Source organism: Staurois parvus, unplaced genomic scaffold, assembly GCF_062004578.1.
Source record: "Staurois parvus isolate SC_StPar_1 unplaced genomic scaffold, SC_StPar_1.0 ptg000618l, whole genome shotgun sequence".
NCBI lineage: Eukaryota > Metazoa > Chordata > Amphibia > Anura > Ranidae > Staurois > Staurois parvus.
Window position 1 is genome coordinate 4,562,294 of NW_028318414.1, and position 24,424 is coordinate 4,586,717.

At 42.0% G+C, this 24,424-nt stretch overlaps 1 protein-coding gene across 2 annotated transcripts in view; it reads left to right on the forward strand.

The window, feature by feature from the left end:
- The first annotated feature begins 375 nt into the window (after positions 1-375).
- The window catches only part of VCAN (versican), a 139,195-nt gene continuing 115,146 nt past the window's right edge, over positions 376-24,424 (forward strand). The window contains exons 1-2 of one of the 2 annotated variants that reach the window (XM_089693245.1): positions 376-792; positions 13,568-13,643. In XM_089693245.1, the coding sequence (XP_089549371.1) occupies positions 13,574-13,643 (70 nt within the window). In that variant the 5' untranslated portion in view covers positions 376-792; positions 13,568-13,573. The remainder of the gene's footprint in view (positions 793-13,567; positions 13,644-24,424) is intronic. The other variant, XM_089693246.1, reaches the window with a different exon arrangement.

Genomic DNA, 24,424 nt, shown 5'->3' on the forward strand with positions numbered 1-24,424 from the left:
AGCAGAAGAGGAAAGAAAGAAAGAAAGAAAGAGAGAAAGAAAGAAAGAAAGAAAGAAAGAAAGAAAGAAAGAAAGAAAGAAAGAAAGATAAGTAGATGGATAGATAAATAGGTAGATAGATAGATAGATAGATAGATAGATAGATAGATTAACTTTAAGATCTCCCACTCAGTTCTGGTTTTTGATAACTATGATACAAGTGGGTAGGCAGACAGCATAAGAGGACAGATGATTTTGGAGTCTCCAGCCCCCCTTTCTCCCTATTCTATAGACATTGTATAGAAGATGATCAGCCTGCAGTTTGCGGAGTAGGAGATGGAAGGTGCCCTAGGCAGGGCACTATTGTCCTGGCTGGTGGTAAGGAAAGTGGAGCAGTGTGTATAATGGGATCCATAGGTGGGAGGCTGGGATGTGTGACTCCTTGGAGTGAGCCCTCCTCTGTACAGAGCGCCCCTCCTTCTCACTCTGCTGACGGTATAATGATATAATCATGAGGGGTGTCAGATCCCGCATTTGAACTTGCAGCCAACAAGACTCTGGTTCTTCTTTCACAAGGACTCATTACAGACACACGCCGGAGACAGAGGTCTGCCACCAGCTGCCCTTGTCCAAGGAGGAACTCTCTAGGGTGATAAAAGCACAGCCAGAAGCTAACCCCACAGCATCCTCCTGCAGCCTCTGACCCAGGGATATACTAAGCCATCATCCACAGGCAACTCTGGAATACCAGAACACAGCACTGGACAACACTGGACTTGATGCAGCCAAGACACTAAGAAGTCATCCTTAAAGGTAATAGACTTTACTGGCTCTTTTGTCTTTTTTTGACAATGGATTCATTCAATGAAGCATCCTAAAAGTAGTTTAGATGTCCCCTCATCCTTTTAGGAGTGGATCTAGGCACACACATGCAGCCCATTGCAGGCTGCATGTAACTTTGGGGTGCATTGTTCTGCAGCACAATAGAGAAGGTGTGTAGAGATGTGGTAGGGATGCACACAGTGAGGATGGAGCTAGAGATCTTCAGGACAGATGATGACATCTGGCAGTGTGTGATCCTATCTGATATCAGGCACTACTCTGCTCGTGTTCCTGGAAAGCAAACTCCTTTCTCTGGAGCTGCAGACTATCTGCCTTTGTCCAAAGCTTGGGAACCACAAAGGGGGCTCATGTTCTACTGAAGAGGGAGCACAGCGTTGTAGATCTCTGATGTATTAAGTCCATGGACCTCCAATTCCATTAAAATAAAAAAAAACTAAAAGCATGCAAAGTCTGAAGACAAGCTGATGACGTGCAATACTTTTCTATACATTTGTTGGCTTAGCATGGGGGGGTGGCTCCTCTTCCCCAAGTTAAATATTGCCATTCAAAGTCCCATATGGATGGCATAAAATGCAGGGTTAATATTATTATTATAATACAGGATTTATATAGCACCAACAGTTTGCGCAGCACTTTACAAAACAAAGGTAGATATTACAGTTACAATACAATTTGGTACAATAAGAAATTGGGGGCCCTGCTCGTTAGAGCTTACAATCTAGGAGACATAGCATTGTAGTCTCTCTAGGAATCTCCAATTCCATTAAATATAGCTGCATGCAAAGTATGAATACAAGCTGATGGCATGGAGCAATAATCTACTATGTAGCATTGGAGGCTCCTAACCCCCCCAAGTTAAATTCTGCCATTCACAATCCCACATGGGTGGCATTTTATGCAGAGAGAACACAGCATTTTAGATCACCCATGGATCTCCAATTCAATTGAAATAAAAAGTAACTGCATGCAGAGTGTGAAGACAAGCTGCTGGCATGCTGCAATAATCTTCCATGTAGCACTGGAGCGTCCTAACCCCCAAGTTAAATATGCCACTCACAATCCCATATGGATGGCACCTGGTGCTTATTTAGTCCAGATGATTACTGCAATGAATATATTATTGATACATATATATATATATATATATATATATATATATATATAATCTTATATAAAAAGTAACAGTTCTATTGGGTGTCATACAAATCAGCGAGTGGATGAATGATAAGGACACTGGTGTCATTTGAATGGAGCCCTGGCTTCTATTCCCCAAGTTAAATATTGCCACATACAGATGGCATCTAGTGCAAGGAGAACACAAGATTGTAGATCTCTGATGTGTAAAGTCTACAGACCTCCAATTTGCTTTAAATAGAAACTAACTACTATGTATCACAAGCATGCAAAGTGTGAAGACAAGCTGATGGCATGCGGCAATAATCTGCTATGTAGCATTGCAGGCTCCTCTCCCCCAAGTTAAATATTGCCAGTCACAATCCTATATGGATGGCACCTAGTGCAGGGGTCAGCTCTTGTTCCAAGTTAATGAGTACATTTCTCCTAAGCCTGTTGCTGCCCAAGGCTTATGTACACTGCCCATGCTGTGTGAGCTCTCTAGATCCTAAGAGGAGATATTGACTTCGCAGATGTTAAGCTGTATTGTTGCATTTCAATAGCTCTGTGTAAAGTAATATCACCCCATTCAAGGGTACCAGTAACAGAGTGACTTTATGTGTGACAGAGTGACTAAGGATTTACTCCAGCCAAGGAGAAAAAAAGAGTATCCTAAAAAAAAAGCCAGTCAACACCTTGTCACTTAGATTTAGTGAGGTAGTTGCTGTAAATGAACCTGCTGTGCCCCATTCTGCTGCTGATCAGTTGTAGCCAGGCTGATGTGTTTTATGAGAGTCAGCGCTGCATTGTTCTACTGCTGCTGCTGGGGATCCTGCGATGTCTAGGAATGTGCAGAGTACTAAAGAGGGTGAAGGTGACCCCTGCTGGACGGATAAAGCACTGCACTTCGCAGCATCCCCACTGCAAAGCTCCTGTCCACGAGGTTCTCACACACCCCCTTTGTGTCTACTCTGCTGAGAATCATTCATTTTCCTCATCTACCCATTGCCAGATATCAATTGGACCATGTCGAAAATAGGCAGACTTGATTTTTCTATAAACCATTTTTTTTGTTGCCTTTAAATCAAAGTGTAGCTTCTTGCTTGAGATATATTGGCTTCTGATCTGATGCAGTCTAGCAGTGATTGTGTTAATGCATTAGTGGGCATTCATGATCCTGCGCAGGTGGTAATGCTAGCTTTAGCTTGTATTTATTAGCGCCAAAATGGAGCCACAACCTTTTTATTTTTCTGCAGTGATGGGTTAATGCTGCAAAGGGCATCCATTACCTGCCTAATCAGCTGTTGAAAAAGTGCATGTTCCAGCAAGCTGTGCCAGCTTTGGTCTGTAGGGGCATAGTGTACTTGGTGTGGGTGTAATGTGCCAAGAGGAGACAGAGGACAATGAAATAAGAGTTGCACTCTGCTTTTGGGTTGTATTTAGTCCAGATGACTATTGCAATATATATATATATATATACATATATATATATATATATATATATATATATATATATATATATATGGATTTTAGTGAAGATGTATACATATAAAAAGTAACAGTTCTACTGGGTGTCATAAAGGTCAGTGAATGGATGAAGGATAAGCACACTGGACGCTGGTGTCCTTTGAATGGAGCACTGGGGAGTCCTGGCTGGGATCTGATTTCACCTCTGGAAGGATGTAGTCCCAGATGAGTCTCTCCTAACAAAAGCCAGCTGTCTCCATGAGCCACATCTAGGGCGGTGACTGCAAAGAGGGGAGGGAGGGAAGCTGCAGTGTACAATCGGACAATGTCCAGGGAATATTCATTTTATCAATCGCCACGTGGACTAGGGAAATACAATACAGCGTGGCCTTTATTCCCTTCACTCAAACCCACTGCCATCATTTACATGAAAGCTGCAAACACATCACTTGTCACTTACTTGTGTCTTACGCCTGCCCGCACTGATTTTTCCCACCTGGTTTTACATTTGTTGGCTTGGCACAAAATTAAAATTTTTCTACAGTTTAATTCAATGATCAACTTAAAATTTAATTATTTAAAACATGTTCTTACAGTGAATTGTGATATTTTTTTAATAGCGGATCAAATATTGTACAAGTTGGCATAGAGTGCAATGAGGTGTCTATTAGACTGACCACTAAAGGCATAGTTGCTATAGAATGGAAACTTTTACCCCTTCCTCTAAATATATTTATTTAATCATCAAGAAGTTTATTGAGAAAAAAAAAACAAAATGAAAAAAAAAGAGCCTTCCAGAGTTTCTATACAGCAAAAGACACAGGTCATTAACTGATTTTAGTATAAGAATATCCAAATAGTTTACACAAGCTGAAATCAATGTGTACATAAAGAACCTGATCCCCCACAGCTGTAGGGTAGTGCTTTTCTTGGGATGCAACTCACCCCTTGGCATCAAATCTAGTGTCCCAAATGTTGTCTTACATACAATACCATTTTACATTAGTCGTATGTTACTACTGTAGGTCCACTGGCGCTTAGCCTGGGCATTCAACCACCCATTCCATACTTTATCATACTCATATGAACAGCCTGAATATTATTACAGCCATTTATATAGTGCCACATCAGTCCATACCCTCAGGAAACCTACAATTTACAATCAAATTATTATGAGCTTACAATTTAATTATTATGGTCGTATGTACAGTGTATATATATATATAAATATATATATATAACTAATTATAACTGTTTCTGAAAAAGAGTCCTATCATCTCCCATCCATTGACCTAAAATATGCAAGGCCATCAACATGCTGAGCACACAGCATATAACTGTATATATATATATATATATATATATATATGTTTACTTGTATTAATTTTTTTTGGACTCAGCATGTACAATTGGTAGCCAAGCCTGTTTCAAGTCACTGAATGGGAGCTAGAGGAGCTTCTTTTCAGAAATAAAATAAATTAGTGCCTATACAATTCCATAATATCAACCACCCACTTAGAGGAAACGGCAGTGCTTGACAACTGCTTTTTGTTAAATAGCACCAGTCAGGGGGAGGGAGAGGAGGAGGTGTATGTGCAAACTTCAGAGGAGGAGGTTGCTGGGGAAAGGATCAGAGCAGTACATAGAGAGGTAAGGATTAGCCTGGGTCACTGGAGCAGCACCATAGTCACAGTGATGTCATGGTTCACAATCAAATAGCTGTCGCTTAAAGTTTCTTTACTGGACACAAAAGGGAACTTCCACTGGATTTATTCTGACTTCAAAGAGTTAGGATGCATTATTTGTTGGGCTGCAATAGCCATTAATATATCAGGCATTGGTGTTTAAATATTTATATTTGCCCTAAAGGCAAACAGGCTAGTAAAAGGTAGTGCATAGACTGCTTTTTTTATTTTAATGATGTGCTTTCCATTTTAAAGAGTTTACACTTTTACTATGTGTGAACTGCAAGGGATCACTTCTTTATCAATGCAGAAAGGTCATGGCCTGCCCTCCCTATTTCATTATCTCCAACAGGGAGCCTCTACGTTTTCAGCAGCAGTGCCTGTTCAGGAGAAAATTGGTATTACAGTTCATCTTTTCAGATGTAATAGACTTATGTTATGTCCCTTTGTCCAAACACAGGATTTATAGACTACCAATTGGATGTAACAGCGGTAAGGCAGAGTTTGTACTGTTGGGAGGGGGGTTTAAGAGATGTTCACTCGCCTCTTTCACAACATAGTGGGATCTGATGTAGGGGTTTATTTTCCCTTTAGGCTGGGGATCTCCTTTAATGCCTAAATGAATTTTCATTTTAAATCAGCTAACTAAAAAAAAAAGTTTGCAGTCATATTATTTATTTTCTTTAGAAAGCAGCCACAACTTGAGTAGAAAATCCTGCCAGCATGCTGTACAGAAGGACCTTAGCTCTTTGTGTGGAAGCAGCAGTCTCTCTGCAATCAACAAAACTCATGCTCCCTGTTGAATTACTGTATATAATTGGAGAACTATAGCTTTTATTCAGCATGGGGACCTCTGCAGAGACATACAATCCAATGAGAGCACCAAAGAAATGTCCCAACGTCCAAAGCAATTTAATGATAAAATTCATAGCAAAATAGAGCCAACATGTTTGGGAAGCAGACACACTTCATCAAGGCTGTGATTTACTGCTTGGAAAGTCTTAGGAGGGCAGGTTGCACTAATGCTAATGAATGTAGCTATAGATGTTTTCCCTGATGAAGGAGTGTGTCTGGCCTCCGAAACGTGTTGGCTCTATTCTGCTACGAATACATTTTTATCATTAAATTACCTTGGAAATGTGGACGTTTGTTTGGTGCTCTCATAGGATTGTATGTGTGTGGATTCCAAAATCTGGGTTCTTTCCTTTATTTCTGAGGGTTGTCCCCATTTTTGGAGTGCTGCTGAACCAAAGTCAGTGTGTCCAGTGACAATTTCAATGACCCTTAGAAAATCTTAATTCAGCACCCTGTTTGTTCTTCTGTTTAGACCTCTTCAAGAGACAGCTTCCTTCATATCATCACATCAAGAGCAAGGGTCCCTCTCCTCACCATGCTCCCAGGGGACAGGCTTTTCTACTTAAGCTGTGGCTGGTCTCTGAAGAAAACAAGCCTTAAAGCGGATCTAAAGTCTCTATACTTACTTGTTCAATGGTCCTGCAGTGGCATCAGCATCTTCTTCTAAGTGCTGGGATCCAGGCCTCTTCATTGGCCTTCTGGGGATGAGATCACTTCTGCGTATGGGCAGGAGGCGTGCATCCTGGCACTCGGAGACCTGCCTAACACTGTAAGCTGAGAGCTGCTCATGTGCAGCTCAGTTTACAGTGCTGGAGGCAATGGCAAGCAGGCATGCAGAGGCATTTTATTGCAGAAGAGACAGTGCATGTCTCTTTTGTAATAAAAGCCTGCCTGCTGGGATTCAGTTCCGCTTTAAGACTTAGCACACCTTTGGTTTAGATACACCTGGAATTTTTTTTTTTTTTATGGGTCACCATTTTTGTTAATCAGCAATTCCACCCAAAACAGAATTTTCTGTTTTAGATGAATTGTGGTAGTGTTTTATTTGCCATTAGATTAAAAGAATAAGCACCTTTTCTTACCATGCAAGCAATACATACTATCCCTGCAAAAATATATATCCCCCCAAAAAAGTCCCACACCAAATTGTGGATCAAAACAATGCATATCTTCTAGTGCCCAATAAGTTGCTTCATGCAGATCCTCTGTGCTCCACCACCATACGCCAATATATTGCACTCACTAACCGTCCATGACCTCTTAATTAAAAGAAGGTCTCATGCGCTTTGTGTCTCCAAGGCTTTGGACCATCAGTGGATATCCTCTCAATAGTCTTCCAATTTTACTCCATAATCCAAGATCATTATAAATCAGAAGGATAAATTACTCATAGTACAGTATGTTTATTGTAAAAAATAGATAAAACCAACAAGAGTACACTCACATTAGTTGGTGGCCAATCCTCAGCATTAATACACTCAGTTTAAACCACTAACACCGCCCACGTAATGGATTTGGCGTGTGTTCCTTTGACCAGAAGTGGATGTGACGTTACCGAACCTGGATGTAGGCTGGATGCGACACTCTGCCTCTACATGTTTCGCCAATCAGGCATATGCAGGAAGCTACATGTTTCACCAATCTGAGAACTTCCTGAAGATACCTGATTGGCGAAACATGTAGAGGCAGAGTGTCGTGTCCAGCCTACATCCGGATCCGGTAAAGTGACATCCGCTTCCGGTCAAAGGAACACACGCCAATTCCATCACATGAGCGGTGTTAGCGGTTTAAACTGAGTGTATTAGTGCTGAGGATTGGTCACCAACTAATGTGAGCATAGTCTTGTTGGTTTTATCTATTTTTTACAATAAACATACTATACTATGCAAAATTTCTCCTTCTGGTTTATGATGATCTTATGGAGTAAAATTGGGAGACTATTGAGAGGATATCCACTGATGGTCCAAAGCCTTGGGGACACAAAGTGCATGAGAGCTTAAGAGGTCATGGATGGTTGGTGAGTGCAATGTATTGGCATATGGTGGTGGAGCACAGAAGATCTGCATGAGGCAACTTATTGGGCACTAGAAGATTATGCACTGTTTTTGTTCCACAATTTGGTATGGGACTTTTGTTTTTGGACTTGTTGATCCATATCACTTTATGTTTCTGTTTATGTTACAGTATGTTAGTTGGAATATTGTTTGTATAGCATACATGTGAAGCGCCATACCGTACTATAATAGTTTTATTTACCATGTCTTTATAAGTTACGAGGACCCCAGCAGTGAGATTAACCATTAAGTTTATTACAGCTCTGACCAGGGGCGGACTGACCATTCGAGCACTCGGGCACCGCCCGAGGGCCTGGGGTCAGTAGGGGACCCCATGAAATGCCCCTGGTACCTTTTTTATAGGCTTTTTTGAGTGTGGGCAAGGACACAGGGGCCCCATGATCCCCTATTGCCCGGGGGCCCTATGAGTGGTCAGTCCGCCCCTGGCTCTGACAGACCAGGCAGATATAGATAATCTATTAGGAAGTGATCAGCATTGAACCTAATAACTGTGCCCTCTAGTGGATTGCTATAGGAATACATGGATCATTCACTTGGGATACTGACAACAGTAGCTTAGCTGGAAAGTTTAGCTTGGCTCCAGTGTTGTGCTGGGGATGGGGAAAATTGTTCTTCTGGGATCTCAAAGAGCAGGAAGGAACTCAAAAGAAGATCAAACTGCCCAACCTAAATCAGCGGAGCTTATTATCATTGAAGACAATATGGACCCTTTCACATAGAAAGAATTCCCATTTATGCACATGAGCTTCCAAATATCTTTAAAATTCTGTTTTCTCTGTCTGTTAGCTGGGATGCTATAAAATGGATAATAACAGGGATGGATCTGTGTTAGAAGTGCTTGATTATTGTAATGAAATAGAAATGCAATGTATTGTAAGCCACAATTAAAAAGTGATTTAGGGCAGTCTGCCAATTCAGCTTCATAGATATATTTAATAGTGCTTTTGGTGTACTGCTCACGTTTCCAAATTCAAACAGCACAATATGCCTTTCTTTTTTTTTCCTTACTTGGAGTTATTTTCCCTTAAATGGGCAGAAAGTGTAGCCTAATTTATTATGTGCTGAGAGCATGCCCTTTAGTTTATTTATATTTATACATGACTTAGTTGGAGCCACATTTGAAGCTGGGAAATAAAGAATAATCATAGGTTTTGTGTGGTAGGTATAGCCCATGAAATCTACATTTTAAAGAAAACCTCTGCCCACAATTGTTCATTTTCTTGTGGATGTTGAGTAAAAGCTGAGCTCCATGCAGATAAAAAAAACACCAATTAAAGTAGTATAAGTACTTGTAAACCTCTGACATGAAATATGAACAAAACATATCCCTCTAAAGTGTGTACTTGTCTCAACCCAGAGCACTAAGTGTCATTCCTCTCTGCTGCCTCAGCCGTCTGCTATAAGCACGAGTCACTTCTAATGAGTTTTCCTGACACTAAGCAAAAAATTATGATGGGGAGGGCACAGCTTGTGATTGACATCCTCAGCTCCGTTCTCGTGAGCTGTGTGAAGTGGGTGTGTCCCTTCCTTCCAATCAGCTCTCAGAGCTCTTCTCAGTAGGTGTGTATCTTCAGCTCCCCGCCCCCTGCTTTTAATTGCTGAGAGATGCTGTGTAAATGTATGCACTTTGAATGGATGTAGGGGGCAGTCGGCTGTAGATAAACTGATACAACTTATGTAGGAGGATTGGTTTCATCTCTGGGTATCATCTGAGGCCAGTTACTTTACATATATATAATGTTTTGCAACCACTTTGCATTTAATATTTTTTTAAGACAGCAACTGTAAGTACCTGTCTTCATATGAGCATCCTGTATTTCCCTACATAGACCTTGCCAATATTCAGCCTGTTCAGTAGGGATCAGACAAATTTCAAAACATATTTACCCATCCCTGTTCTATAGAAGACAATTTTAGATTGACTTTTGTTGAACAAGAATATTAGAAAGCTTTTTTCAACCAGCCACTGATCAGTGTTTTCTGACACCAGAAAGTCCCGTTGTCAAAATACAATGTCCTGGGGGGGGGGGGGGAGCATCCTCCATCCACCTCGCTTGTGCACTTTTACTGTCCAATCAGCAGCCTGGAAGTGTGTTCTTAAAGCAGAGTTTCACCTAAAAGTGGAAGCTCCGCTTGTTTCCCTCCTTCCCCCCTCCACTGCCATATTTGGCACTTTTTTGAGGGGAAGCAGATATCTGTTTTTGACAGGTACCCATTCCCACTTCCTGCTCAGTTCAGCATGGTGAAGTGAGCCAGACGTTCAGCCCCCCTCCTTCCCTCCGCAGTCTTCTGGGACATTTCACAGGTCCCAGAAGACTGCCGGACCAATCAGGATGTGCAGAATGACTTGCGCATGTGCAGTGGGCACCCGGCTGTGAAGCTGCAAGCTGTCACAGCCTGGTGCCCACAGTTCAGATGTCGGTGCTGGGGAGAGAAGGGATGGTATGGGTGAGAACATCGCTGGACCCCGGGACAGGTAAGCGTGTGTTTAATAAAAGTCAGCAGCTACAGTTTTTATAGCTGCTGACTTTAATACACACAAAAATGACTAGAACTCTGCTTTAACTCGCTTGGCTTCAACTCACTTGACTAGAGCTTTCATTCAACTGTGTGCTTTTACCACCCCTCCCCAACTGCAGGTGTAAGGTCCCCAACCACTCCCCCTTAAGCTGCAAAGGCAATGATTGGGGGTGTACACATGCAAAAATTATCCCCCCTCTCATGTTTGGTAGCAGTTCCACCCGCCGAACGCAACTCATTCAAATGAAAGGAGTGGCTCTGCAACCACAATGCAATGCACATGGTTGCAGGGTGGTGGTGTGGGTTTTTAGGGCTTAAACAGGCAATGAGGAGGTAACATAATGCCTCCTCACTGTAACTGTTATTGTTAAAATGATGGGTTTAGTTTCACTTTAAAGTGGTTGTAAACCTCAGACATGAACAAAGCATGTTCCTCTATAGTGTGTATTTGTCTCAATTAAGAGCACTAAATGTCATTTCTGTCAAATGGCTTGTTCCTCTATTATCAGCATAAGTCACTTTGGATATGTTTTCCTGACACTAAGAGAAAAATGGTGACAGGGGAGGGAGATCCAACTGATTAACAGCTTCAGCTCTGTTTCTGTGTACTGTGAGAAGTTGGGTAAGCCCTTTCCCTCCAATCAGCATTCTGAGCTCTCCTCACTTAGCTCCGCAGAATGCAACTTCAGCTCTCCGCCCCCTTTTTTCTGACAGCTCACATAGGCTTTATAAATTCTTGACTTTGAACGAATGTAGAGAAGACTGTAGATAAAAAGGTACGTTTGCAGGAAGATTTGTTTCATCTCTGTGTATCACCTGAGGATAGTTCACTTCACTGGGTATATGTGAGGGTTTACAACCAGGGGCGGACTGACCATTTGGAAACTCGGTCAGTAGGGGGCCCCATGAGATGCCCCTGGTACCTTTTTCATAGGCTTTTTTGAGTTTGGGCAAGGACACAGGGGCCCCATGATCCCCTATTGCCCGGGGGCCCCATGAGTTGTCAGTCCGCCCCTGTTTACAACCACTTTAAGCTATCCATGCTCACATTGATTTTTCTGTTCAGCCCTAAACAGTGCAGATGGAAGAACCTTCCCTGCTGGCTTGATGTATTTTTACAACTGTCACCTGTGATTTTCAGAATACCTAAACAGTGACTGCATTATTTGGATGCAGTCATTGTTCAGCTGAAAAATTTCCTCCTAGCTCCTTTGACAAAAGTTGATTTAAACCGGATTTCCACCTGAAAAAAAATAAAAAATAAGAGTCAGTAGCTACAAAAACTGTAGCTGCTGACTTTTAAATTACAGATACTTATCTGTCCCTCGGTTCAGCAGTGTCCTCACCACCACTGGTTTCACCGGCTGTCTTCTCTCCCTGGCACTGGCATCTTCAGTGTGGGCACCCAGCTGTGACAGCTTGCGGCTTCACAGCCGGGTGCCCACTGCGCATGCACGAGAAGCACTGCGCTTTGTGAATGGCCCGTAGTTTTCTGGGGCCTGTCACGTGACTCAGAAGACTATGGGGAGGAGGACAACTTCTGCTTCCGATCACCTAGGCAATCGTAGTGCAAGTGGGTGCGCATACCTGTCAAATTCGGGTACTTGCTCCCCCCCCTCCACTCTACCAATCCTTAATGGAGAGCAGGGAACAAAGGCTTAAAGTGGAACTTCCCCTTTGGGTGGAGCTCCGCTTTAACCACTTATGGACTGCCCTATAGCAGTTTTACTGCTACAGGGCAGCCTCCTGTGCAAAATCATGCATATATACGTGTATATATATATGTGTATATGTATCATGTATATATACGTGATTTTGCACTTCCGCCTCACGACAGCGCATGCTCACTGCCGGCTGATCGCTTCTGCTGTGAACTGTCACATCAGAAGCCAACAGGGGCACCCATGGCTTAAATTTTGGCTGATTCAGCAGGACCATTTAAGGAAGTCAGCTAATGATGACCTGTATTTTATATTTCTCTTGAGATGGTTTCCTTTAGGCTACCTATCAGGGGCGGACTGACAACTCATGGGGCCCCCGGGCAATAGGGAATCATGGGGCCCCTGTGTCCTTGCCCAAACTCAAAAAAGCCTATGAAAAAGGTACCAGGGGCATCTCATGGGGCCCCCTACTGACCCTGGGCCCTCGGGCAGTGCCCAAGTTTCCAAATGGTCAGTCCGCCCTTGCTACCTATAGATGAGAGGAAAGTGGTCTGACTTGAGCCAAATTAAGTAAAATCTCCTTGGAGGTGGGCAAATGCCCACTGATTAACCCCTTGGGGTGAAGAATAATGGGTTAGAAGACATATACCTCTGTTATCACCTCCAGCAGTGCCTGTTTGTCTTACCCTCCATCTAAAGGCATAAATCAGACATTTTCTGTTTATACAACACGTTCTGTTCCAACGACAACTCAAAATTTTGGATTTCCCATCACTTTTGGTCCCAATGACAATGGGCACCAGGTTAAATAGATGGGATAATCTCCCCAACAAGAACAAAATAAAATAAAAAGATCACTGAATTTAGATACAGTGTAAAATATCAGGCCTTATGAGAGTATATAGTAAAACTCCAATGATATATCTCCAAAAATTGAGACATTACATTGCTAAGTCTGTTTGATAAGCCTAAGCCCGTGATTCATGTAATTATTTTCGTACAAAGTCTATGACGTTTATAAACTTGTCACTGACTAGCGTCCAGACCTTCTAATGAATCCCAGCTTCTCGCTTCAACTTTCACTTAAAACATGGATTTCTTGAAGGTGTTTCCTTTCCTGACATCTGTTTACTGTCAATGAGCAGAACACCAGGTTCCCAGGCGTCTCTCCTTGAGCTCATTTTCATTTCTCTGACATCATCATGGGGAGGAGGCCAGAGCAGCTGACTGTCAGTAAGCCTAGGTCTCCCACAGGCGGGTGGTTGTACAAGAAACAAATGCCAGCTTTAATGCCAAGTACCGCTGTTTGTTGATTTATGCTGAAGTTCATCACTTGATACATGTTAATACATGTTTTCTTCTTTTCCAGGTCAATATGTTGTTAGATATAAAATATATATTTTGGATATGCTCAGCATTCCACCTTTCCTATGCATTCCGTGAAGGTAAGAATTTTGTTTATTGAAATGATAAACCCAAATGGAAATAAAAACACCATGTAGTTTAGTCATACTGTATATCCATTCGTTTACACGCTCTCTCTGTGCATGTGTGGGTTTCCTCCAGGTTCTCCGGTTTCCTCCCACACTTCAAAGACATGCTCACAGGTTAATTGGCTCCTGTTTAAATTGGCCCTAGGTATGAATGTGAGTTAGAGACTTAAGATTGTAAAGTCCTTGAGGGTTAGGGACTGATGTGAATGTAAAACGCATATGTAAAGTGATGCTTAAATTGACGCTGCTATCAGGGGCGGACTGACAACTCATGGGGCCCCCAGGCAATAGGGGATCATGGGGCCCCTGTGTCCTTGCCAAAACTCAAAAAAACCTATGAAAAAGGTACCAGGGGCATCTCATGGATCCCCCTACTGACCCAGTGCCCGAGTTTCCAAATGGTCAGTCCGCCCCTGGCTACTATATAAGTACCTGAAATAATTAAATAAGATCATTGACTGCAGTGAATATGTATAGAGATGACCCTATGAGTATACTGCTGCCCATTCTATGTCCATTCACAGGGTAGGGTGCGTCCTGGATCAGGCTCAACAGCAGTTTAGTCTGCAGGGTTCTGGAACCACAAGATTGGCTGAGTAAACATTATAGTTTCATAGTTACATAGTTGCATAGTTAGTTTGGCTGAAAAAAAGATAAAAGTCCATCCAGTTCAACCATAGAAAAAAAAAAAGTTATAATCCTATACCCACAGTTGATCCAGAGGAAGGCAAAAAAACCCAGCAAAGCATGATCCAATTTGCTCCTGCAGGGAAAAAAATTCCTTCCTGATCCCCTGAGAGGCAATCAGATATTCCCTGGATCAACTTTACCTATAAATGTTAGTATCCAGTTATATTCTGTGTATCTAAGAAATAATCCAGGCCTTTTTTAAAGCAGTCCACTGATCTGGTCTGAACCAACTCTTGAGGGAGTCTACTCCACATTTTCACAGCTCTCACTGTGAAGAAACCTTTCCATATTTGGAGATTAAATTTCTTTTCCTCCAGACCTAAAACGTGTCCATGAGTACATGAATAATAAAGAGAAACTCCACCTTTGTTGAGAAAAAAACATTCCCCTCTGGGTGATCTATGTACATTGCAAACTTTGGGGCAGATTCCTACCTTCCGGTATTCTTCAGAAATAGCTATTTGTCTGTGTTCATGTGCAGAGTGAATCTGTATTTTATCATTGTCAATCAGTTGCTGCACCTGCAGAGCTCTAATGAGGAAAGTGGCAGTGTCTGCATCCCTTAAGGCTATGTTCACACCTATGCAGTTTGCGTCTGATTAGTTTCTACAGTGCTTTTTTGCGGTGCAGTTTGCATTTTTGCACATGTGTTTTTGATGTGCTTTTGCCACGTTTTTGATGCATTTTGCTTTTTGCGTTTTTTTTTCCAACTTGTTGCTGGGCAGATTAAAATGCAACAAAAAGGCACTACGTGCCTTTCTGCGGCATCTCCATTGAACTCTACAGAACCAAAAATGCAAGGTTTTGAATTTAAAAAAGTCCCTGACCCTTTCTGAAAAATGCACCGGGGGGAAAATGCGGAGATGTGAACCTGACCCATAGGAAATCATGTTAAATGAACTGCTGTGCATTTCTGCAAACGGAACGGAAAACGCATAGGTGTGAACTTAGACTAAGATGTGATTTCCCTTTGGGAGTATCTTATCAACAATTAAATTTTTGTTGCAGGGGAAGCCAAAAATCTGACTTTAATCTTAGTGCAGATTTCTGGGAAAATCAGTAAGCCAATCATACAAGCAGAACATGACATTTTCAGGGGGTGTTCTGTATAACATCTGTATACAGAATGCCTCCAGGTAGCCGTGTTGCATTGCATTTTACAGAAAACTACAGTGTTGCAGACTGAAAAGGAAAGCTACGTTTTATTAAATTACAACATGACTTTAGTCACATTATTATATGCCATATTATTTTTGTTCATTTGCTATTTTTTTACCATGAAAGTGGAGTTACCCTTTAACCGCCTCCCGCCCGCCATATAGTACAATGCGGGCGCAAGGCGGTTCTCTTGTTCTAACCATGCATGCGTGGCTCCGGGAGCGCGCAGCGCGGTGATCGGTGGTGCGCTGTCCCTCGGACACTGCGGATCACCGATCAACAGAAAGAGCTGACGATGTCGGCTCGGTCATGTGATCAATTGTGTCCAATCACAGCTGATCGCATGTAAACAGGGAAATGCCGGTTATCGGCATTTCTCTCCTCACAAGCTGTCACGCTGACAGAAGAGAGGAGAGTCGGTAATCGGCATTCCTCAGAGGGGACATGTACACAGATCATCAGAGCACTGATGATCAGTATGCCCTGATGATCTGTGTAGCCCCAGCAGTGCCACCTGTCAGTGTCCATCAGTGCCAGCTGTCAGTGCTCATCCATGCCAGCTGCCAGTGCCACATCAGTGCCACATTTCAGTGCCTACCAGTGCACATCAATGCCACATATCAGTGCCCATCTGAGCTGCCTTTCAGTGTCACCCATCAGTGCCAGTCAGTGCCACCTATCAATGCCAGTCAGTGCCACCTATCAGTGTGCATCAGTGCTGCCTATCAGTGCCCGTCAGTGCTGCCTATCAGTGCCACCTAACAGTGCCAGTTAGTGCCACCTAACAGTGCCAGTCAGCGCCGCTTATCAGTACCAGTCAGTGCCGCCTATCAGTGCCATATATGAGTGCTGCCTTTCAATGCCCATCAGTGATGCCTGTCAATGCCCATCAGTGCCACCTACCAGTGCCTCCTCATCAGTGCCCATCAGTGACACCTATCAGTGTCCATCACTGCAGCCTCATTAGCGCACATCAGTGAAGGAGAAAAATCACTTATTTACAAACAAAAACTAAGAAAAAAACGTGTTTTTTTTTTCAAAATGTTCAGTGGTTTTTGGTTTGTTTAAGAAAAAATAAAAAAACCCGAGTTGATTAAATACCACCAAAATAAAGCTCTATCTGTCACAAAAAAAGATACAAATTTCATATGGGTACAGTGTTGCATGACCGTGCAATTGTCATTCAAAGTGTGACAGCGCTGAAAGCTGGAAATTGGCCTGGACAGGAAGGGGGTATAATGCAGGCCATAGACGGGTCGAAAATCGGCCGATTTTTCTTTAAAAAAACCGAAAAATCAGTCGTTCAAGCGGCCGACGTTACCAGCAACGGTAAAAAAAAATCGCCCGATTTTCATCCTGTCTACAGCCGGCAAAAAGTGTCCCTGCAGAGAGCTCCGCTATTTCTTTGACAGTTCCTTGACATTTATAGCGGTTGCAACAATGTATTTGTATCCATTTAGGATACAGATGTTTTTATTCGGAAACAAATAGATACATTGTTGCAACCGCTGTAAATGTCAAGGAACTGTCAAAGAAATAGCGGAGCTCTCTGCAGGGAGATTTTTTGCCGGACTGGAATTCCTCTTCTTCTTCATCCTCTTCTTCTTCATCCTCTTCTTCTTCATCCTCTTCTTCATCTTCCTCTTCTTCCTCTTCTTCTTCATCCTCTTCTTCATCTTCATCATCCTCTTCTACATCCTCTTCTTCTTCCTATTCTTCTTCTTCATCCTCCTCTTCTTCTTCATCCTCTTCTTCTTCCTCTTCTTCTTCCTCTTCTTTTTCCTCTTCTTCATCCTCTTCTTCATCCTCTTCTTCTTCCTATTCTTCTTCTTCATCCTCTTCTTCTTCCTCCTCTTCCTCTTCCTATTCTTCTTCTTCCTCTTCTTCATCCTCTTCCTCTTCTTCATCCTCTTCCTCTTCTTCATCCTCTTCCTCTTCATCATCCTCTTCTTCTTCATCATCCTCTTCTTCATCCTCTTCTTCTTCCTCTTCTTCTTCCTCCTCTTCCTCTTCTTCATCCTCTTCTTCATCCTCATCCTCTTCTTCATCCTCTTCTTCTTCTTCATCCTCTTCTTCTTCCTATTCTTCTTCTTCCTCTACTTCTTCCTCTTCCTCTTCTTCATCCTCTTCTTCTTCCTCTTCTTCATCCTCTTCTTCTTCCTCTTCTTCTTCTTCTTGTCCTTCTTCTTCTTCATCCTCTTCTTCTTTTTTCTTCTTCTTTTTGTCTTCCTCTTGCAGGTCACTGCTCATGCGCAGATTTTTTTATCGGTAAAAAGATCGGCTGATTTGCCCATCATTGCCGCGAAAATCGGCCGATCGGCAAAATCGGTTGATTTTTTTCCAACTTTACCGATAAAAAAAATCTGCCAAAATACCGAAAAACGGCCGAACAAATACCCCACTAACAATCCGAAAATCGGCCGATTTTATTTTCGGCCGAAAAATCGGCTGATTTTCGACCCATCTATGGCCTGCATTAGTGTCCTGTAGGCTAGTGGTTAAATAAAATGAAATACTAAGTAACAGTTCCCTTTAAAACAGAACTCAAGGTAAATAGCTAAGTACAAAGTTGATACATACTGTTTGATATGCAGTTGCCATGGTGCTGCACATGTGATCAGTTGCGACACCAGCCATTTGATGTTTGACAGTTCAGTTAAGAGCACAAGCAACTGTGACAGTTATCATTCACAACATGCCTTGAATGTAACTGTTTTGGGAAACCATTAAATCTGTGGCTTCAGTTTTGCTTTAAGGTAGCCATAGACAAAAAAGAAGATCTTACCAAAACAATGATTCAGATGAACAATCCTTGCATGAACATATATTATTATTATTATACAGGATTTATATAGCGCCAACAGTTTGCTCAGCGCTTTACAATATAAAGGGAGACAATACAGCAATGATACAGTTCAATACAAGAGGGATAGGAGGGCCCTGCTCCTTGGAGCTTACAGTCTAAGAGATATACAGTTGCATTGGCAATATGTACATAATTGGCTTTATATATAAAAATGGTTTTAACGTTCTAGCCTTGTAGGGGCTGCTGGGTTTCCCATTGATTTCTTTGGGTTAGTGGTTGTCACCATGCAGTAGTGAAAACAACTAACATTAATGTTATATCTGACATCAGATTCATTTGTCAGCATACCTGGACAAAAACTCGAATACTTGATCTTAGTACATAATGACACAACGCATGCACATAGGTGGAGTGAAAACTAGCGATCCCTAGATCTACTGTAGAGATATAGGCGGCTGATGATACATTCAAAGCTTTGCCTTCAGCAGTTGAGCTTGAGATTTTTATTACTACTTTATTGTGATGGATGACCCAATAGGAGGACCAGATGATGAGAGGCCAAGCTTGACTTTTTCAGGAGTGTTTGAAATTTACATAGAATATCAGCTAGCGATTTCTCTGGATCTATTTTGTAGTTTGACTTTCACTCTCCAGGTAACCTCTGTTGAAGTGTTTTCAGCTTGAATTGCTGATTTTTAGAAGGTAGCGGATCTCAGTTAGGGAAAGGTGCTGCAGAACGTTCCACAAAAAGCTGAGCAAACATGTTTACTTCTATGGAGAGGGAAGGGGGGAGGAAAGGATGGGTGCACCAGACTAGTTTTTCTGACCTAATTGTGACCACCCCCCACTGTGCCTGTGACATTGGGCCACCCACAGACAAAAAAAAAAAAAATCATCATCCAATGAAGCCTAAATACAGCTAGATCAGCATACACTGATTTCATCTGATCATGCGTAGCATATTAAATAAAGCAATTATAAAGGCTTTTTTTCTAAAATAATAAACATGTTATACTTACCCGCTCTGTGTAATGGCATTGCACAGAGCAGCCCCTAACCTCTTCCTCTGCAGAACCCCCGCTGGTGCTCTTAATTCCTTCTCTTTTGTGTGTGCCTCAATAGCAAGTCCCTTGCTATGGGGGCACATCTGCGGGCTCACTACTGAGCTGGGCTGTGTGCCTCCATAGACACACATAGCCCCACCCCCTGTTCCCTCCTCACTGGATTTGATTGACAGCAGCAGGAGCCAATGGCTGCCTGTGTTCTGTGAGGAGAGGAACACACACCAGTGTCGCTGCAGACAGGCACAGTGCTGGATTGAGATAGGACTGTAAGTATGTAGGGAGGTGATACAATTGCTGGTGAATTTAATGCAGGGAATGCATGTGTAACCTTTAGATCCACTTTAAGCATGTTAGGTTTGAATATAGTTTGGACAGTGTCATTAAAGGAAAATTAAAAGGCTTTTTTTTTGTTTTGGATAGAGTGGAGAGGGATTAGAACCCCTGTAAGGTTTTATTGCTGCCTGTACCCGTTAGGGAGATTCACCCTCTCTATTTACCATTATTACCAAGAGTGAAAATCCCACATTTTGGGTTGTCGCCAGTACAGGAGTAAAAGGAAGGTTTTACAATGGGGACATTAGTTCTGGTGAGAATCAGAGATTCCCTCACTCTGGAGAAATTTCTTCTTTCTGAAATGTAATAGTGGGGAAGCCTTCAAATGGGAAATCCTTCCAATGGGAACACTAGTTCTGTTGACCTGGGAGTTCCCAAGGGATTCCCTAATTTTGCAGGGATTTCCTCGCACTTACTTTTTTGGCTATATGAGATGAAGTAAAGAGAAATCTCCTCAATGGTACACAGATGGCAAAACAATCTTGACAGGGATGATAATAACCCTTACTTACTTTGTTCAAAATGAAAAAAAGGTTTTGCCCTTGATTTTTCTTTAGGGTCCATTCACACCAGCTGCTGCATTACATCTCAGTGGCTATTGTATAGTGCTACCCGATTGGATAACTGCAGTGCCAATGTGCGATTGTGGCACATCACACAATCTTTTTTTTTGTTGTTTAAACAAACTTTATTGAAATGTGACACAGTCACAGATTATTAAAGTGTTACTAAACCCACAACAGTAAAATCAGTCTGTATATGCGGTAAAGCATGCTTGTAATACTCACTGTGGAACCTAATGGGTTAATCCTCCGCATTCTGTAAAAAGGCTTTTTGATCCTGTCTTCTCTGATCCTCCCCTTCTTCCACTGTCCCCAATCTGCTGATAGAGCAGAGACTTGGGGGCAAGCTGCACATGCTCAGTTTGGTGCGTATTGCTAGAGAGTTTTCTTTTTTCTTGGGAGAGTGCATGTGATCAGCACAGGGCCAATCAGTGCTATCCAGAGAGAGGTCAGGGGTTATGCAGAGTCATGGGACAATCAGGGGAGAAAACTCCTCGTACAAGCTTTAACCGATGCTTGGCTGGACAGTGATAGCAGTCACAAGACTGCTCTAACTGCTGATGAGAAAAGGTATTGAGCAGTTTATATTTACTAAAATAATTGCATTTCCATGTTGTGTGTACTGTGAGAGACTGGATATAGTGAATGCAGGGTCATGGAGTTAGTGACACTTTAAGTTCTATTGCCCGCCACGCAGATTGAGGTAGTGGATTGCCTTGCACTGTGCTGCACTGAAAAAAAAAGTATGGCTGGCCATACTAGCACACACCCACAATCAGGGGCATAGTTAGCACAAGGCATTTGACTAGGGCGGCATTTTTGAGGGGGCAGCATTGCCCCCCGGGAGAAGGGACGGAAGAAGGAACACATGCGGCATAGGGACCAGATGGGATCTGAGAGAGGTTGTGGGCTGCTTGATGGTGTATGCAGAACCCAATACTTGTTCCTGTGGATATCTGAAGCTGTGAAGGTGTCTTTCTCGATGAGGGGGGGGGGGTGTTGTTGATCAATGTCAGGTTCTCTCCATCGGGGGGCACCCGATTTTTGTGTTGCTTAGGGCAGCACAAAACCTAAATGCACCACTGCCCACAATGTGGTGGTGTGAACCAGGCACATAGGAGACAAGGCATTTCCCCCTGTCTTGTGTTTGGACTGGGCTGGAATAGCTTCCCACCACAGTCCCACCATATTTGATGTGAATGGACCCTTAAAATCACCTGATTCTGATATAAACAAGAGTCTTCTGATGTGGGATTGTAACTTTGTACTAAATTGTATAATGCAGAAGATTTGGTGTTTAAGTGACATCCTTTATTGGCTAACTTAAGTTATTAAGGATACAAGCTATTTGGGTAACTTTGATACTTTCTTCAGGCTGAAGAAGGAATCTATGTTATCCCAAAAGCTTGCATCTTTTTAGCTGAAAAAACATCTTTTTTTGTACAGCTGTAGTTACTTTACTTACCTGTAATGAAGTATGTCCCATAGTGTGTAGGCTATTGGATTCTGTAGGAATCTTCACTGCTGGGCTGCCCTGTCCTCTTCCTGTTGTTGCACTTCTTGTGCTGTGGGGGTTAACACTTTCAGGTCTTCAGGCTTAGCTGCACTAAAGATGATCCAATCAGGAGACTTCCCCCTGACCTCTGCTCTATTGAACAAAGATCCTTCATGGATTACACTGTCTGTAACATTATCTGTGTATGGAGATATTTTGAATAGTTACAGGATTCTCTCCTCCATTCACAGATCATGTTACAGGCAGTGTAATCAGTGAGAGAAGTTTTTTCAATGGAGGAAGGGCAGGAAGGGGCATGTCCCTATTGGGTCTTCTTAAATGCAACTAAGCTCGGAGATTTGAAGGTGTTAACCACCACAACACTGAAAGTTCAGCAGCAGGAAGAGGACAGGACAGTCCTGCAGTAAAGATTTCTACATAATCCAGCAGCCTGCACATCAAGGGACATATCTCTTTACAGGTAAGGATTTACATTAAACTGTAGAGAAAAAAATGTTTTTTAGCTATACTTCAGCTTTAAGATAGCCATTAAAGCTATCAATTACACTCCAAACATTTTACATTGATCGATGGTTAACAAATACTCTACTACTGCTACTAAAGTGTATAGTACATGTGACTGCACTTGGTGCATAGCTCTTTGACTTGTTAAACAACGTCAGTCATGTTTTAATCCTCGTGTAAGTATTTTGGCAGAATGTCCATTAATTCATGCTAACATGCAGAATTTTGCGGCTACAGCTGAGAAATACCTCTAAGGCTACAGCTGAGGTCACCGGTCTCCAGGATTTTAAGATGTTCAGCTTTGTTTTCCCAGAATTCTTTATATTTTCACTATGGCTTATACAGTAATTATGATCTAGTGTGACAAATGGAACAAGATTAAAATGTCATTATTCTATGAAAATGGACAATTAGTAAACTATTCCATGGCTTGAAAGCTGCCAATTATAGAAATTTTTTATGTTCGTGCCAGGTGGAAATAAATCTCTTGTTATCTGAAGGAAAAAAATAATTGTGTAAGCAAAAAGGTAGCAAAAATATCATTCTTATGTTTGCTGCTTTATATTTTTCTACCCTTCATTAAACTCACAGTAGGTCATGAGGATTAAACATGACCTACATATTGGGACAGGGAATAGGAAATGGTACATATCAAAGATTTTTTTTTTTAATAATTAGTGGTTTTAACTTAAATCAAATGAATACACTACAGCAAAAAGAAATATAAATCAGAAAGAAAGTGTGGGAAGAGAGACTGAGGAGTCATTGAATTAATCCTAACATCAGTTACAGTGGGGCAAAAAAGTATTTAGTCAGCCACCAATTGTGCAAGTTCTCCCACTTAAAAAGATGAGAGAGGCCTGTAATTGGCATCATAGGTAGACCTCAACTATGAGAGACAAAATGAGAAAAAAAATCCAGACAATCACATTGGCTGATTTGGAAAGAATTTATTTGCAAATTATGGTGGAAAATAAGTATTTGGTCACCTACAAACAAGCAAGATTTCTGGCTCTCACAGACCTGTACCTTCTTCTTTAACCTCCTTGGCGGTATTCCCGAGTGTAGCTCGGGGTAACATTTCAGTACCAAAAGCGGTAACCCCGAGCTACACTCGGGAATACCATGCGGCGCTGCTCCGGCATGTGTTCTTCACTTACCTTACCCTGCGCTCCCACGATGTGTCCCCTGCAGCGTCCCCTGCCATCTCCTCCGGCCGATGCCGGCATCCGGCTTCTGTGTCCTGTCCCTGTGACGTCGGGACGTACGGGCGCCGCCGGCGGCGGGAAATTTAAAAATTTTAAAAAATGTCATTTTTTTTTTTTCATTTTACACAGTAAAACATTGCTGTTTCAACCTATTTCACATACATATTGTCCCTAGTGCTTTGTCCTGCGCCCTGCCTGCATTTTGTCTGTTCTTTCTGCCTGGAAACTGAGAAATGTCCATGGTGTCCATAAAGTGTCCCTTTAGGTCAAAAGCGGTTTAGATCAGCTAGAGAACAGCGATAGTAAATCAGAACCACTTACAGAATTGAGTGATAATGATTCGTGGGGGAAATTCATCATCAGAAACTGAAAACGATTTTGCGACTGAGCTCAGCAATGTGCGAACTTGGCGCTCTATTTCACATTTCAGTGTTTTTGGTTTGATTATATTATTGAATTAAATTTTTTATTATTTTTATATTATTTTTATGATTATTTATTAAATTATAATTTATGATTTTGTGTTTCAAATTTTATCATACCCGGGATGTTTACTAGACTCTTGTTCGGACAGATTTCAGTGAGTTTTTCCTAAAAATTACAGCCTACAATAAAAAAAATACATATTTCCATGGAAAAAAATGGTACCGCTTTCAGCACCAAAAATCTGAAATAATCATACCGCCAGGGAGGTTAAGAGGCTCCTCTGTCCTGCACTCATTACCTGTATCAATGGCAGCTGTTTGAACTTGTTATCAGTATAAAAGACACCTGTCCACAACCTCAAACAGTCACACTCCAAACTCCACTATGGTGAAGACCAAAGAGCTGTGGAAGGACACCAGAAACAAAATTGTAGACCTGCACCAGGCTGGGAAGACTGAATCTGCA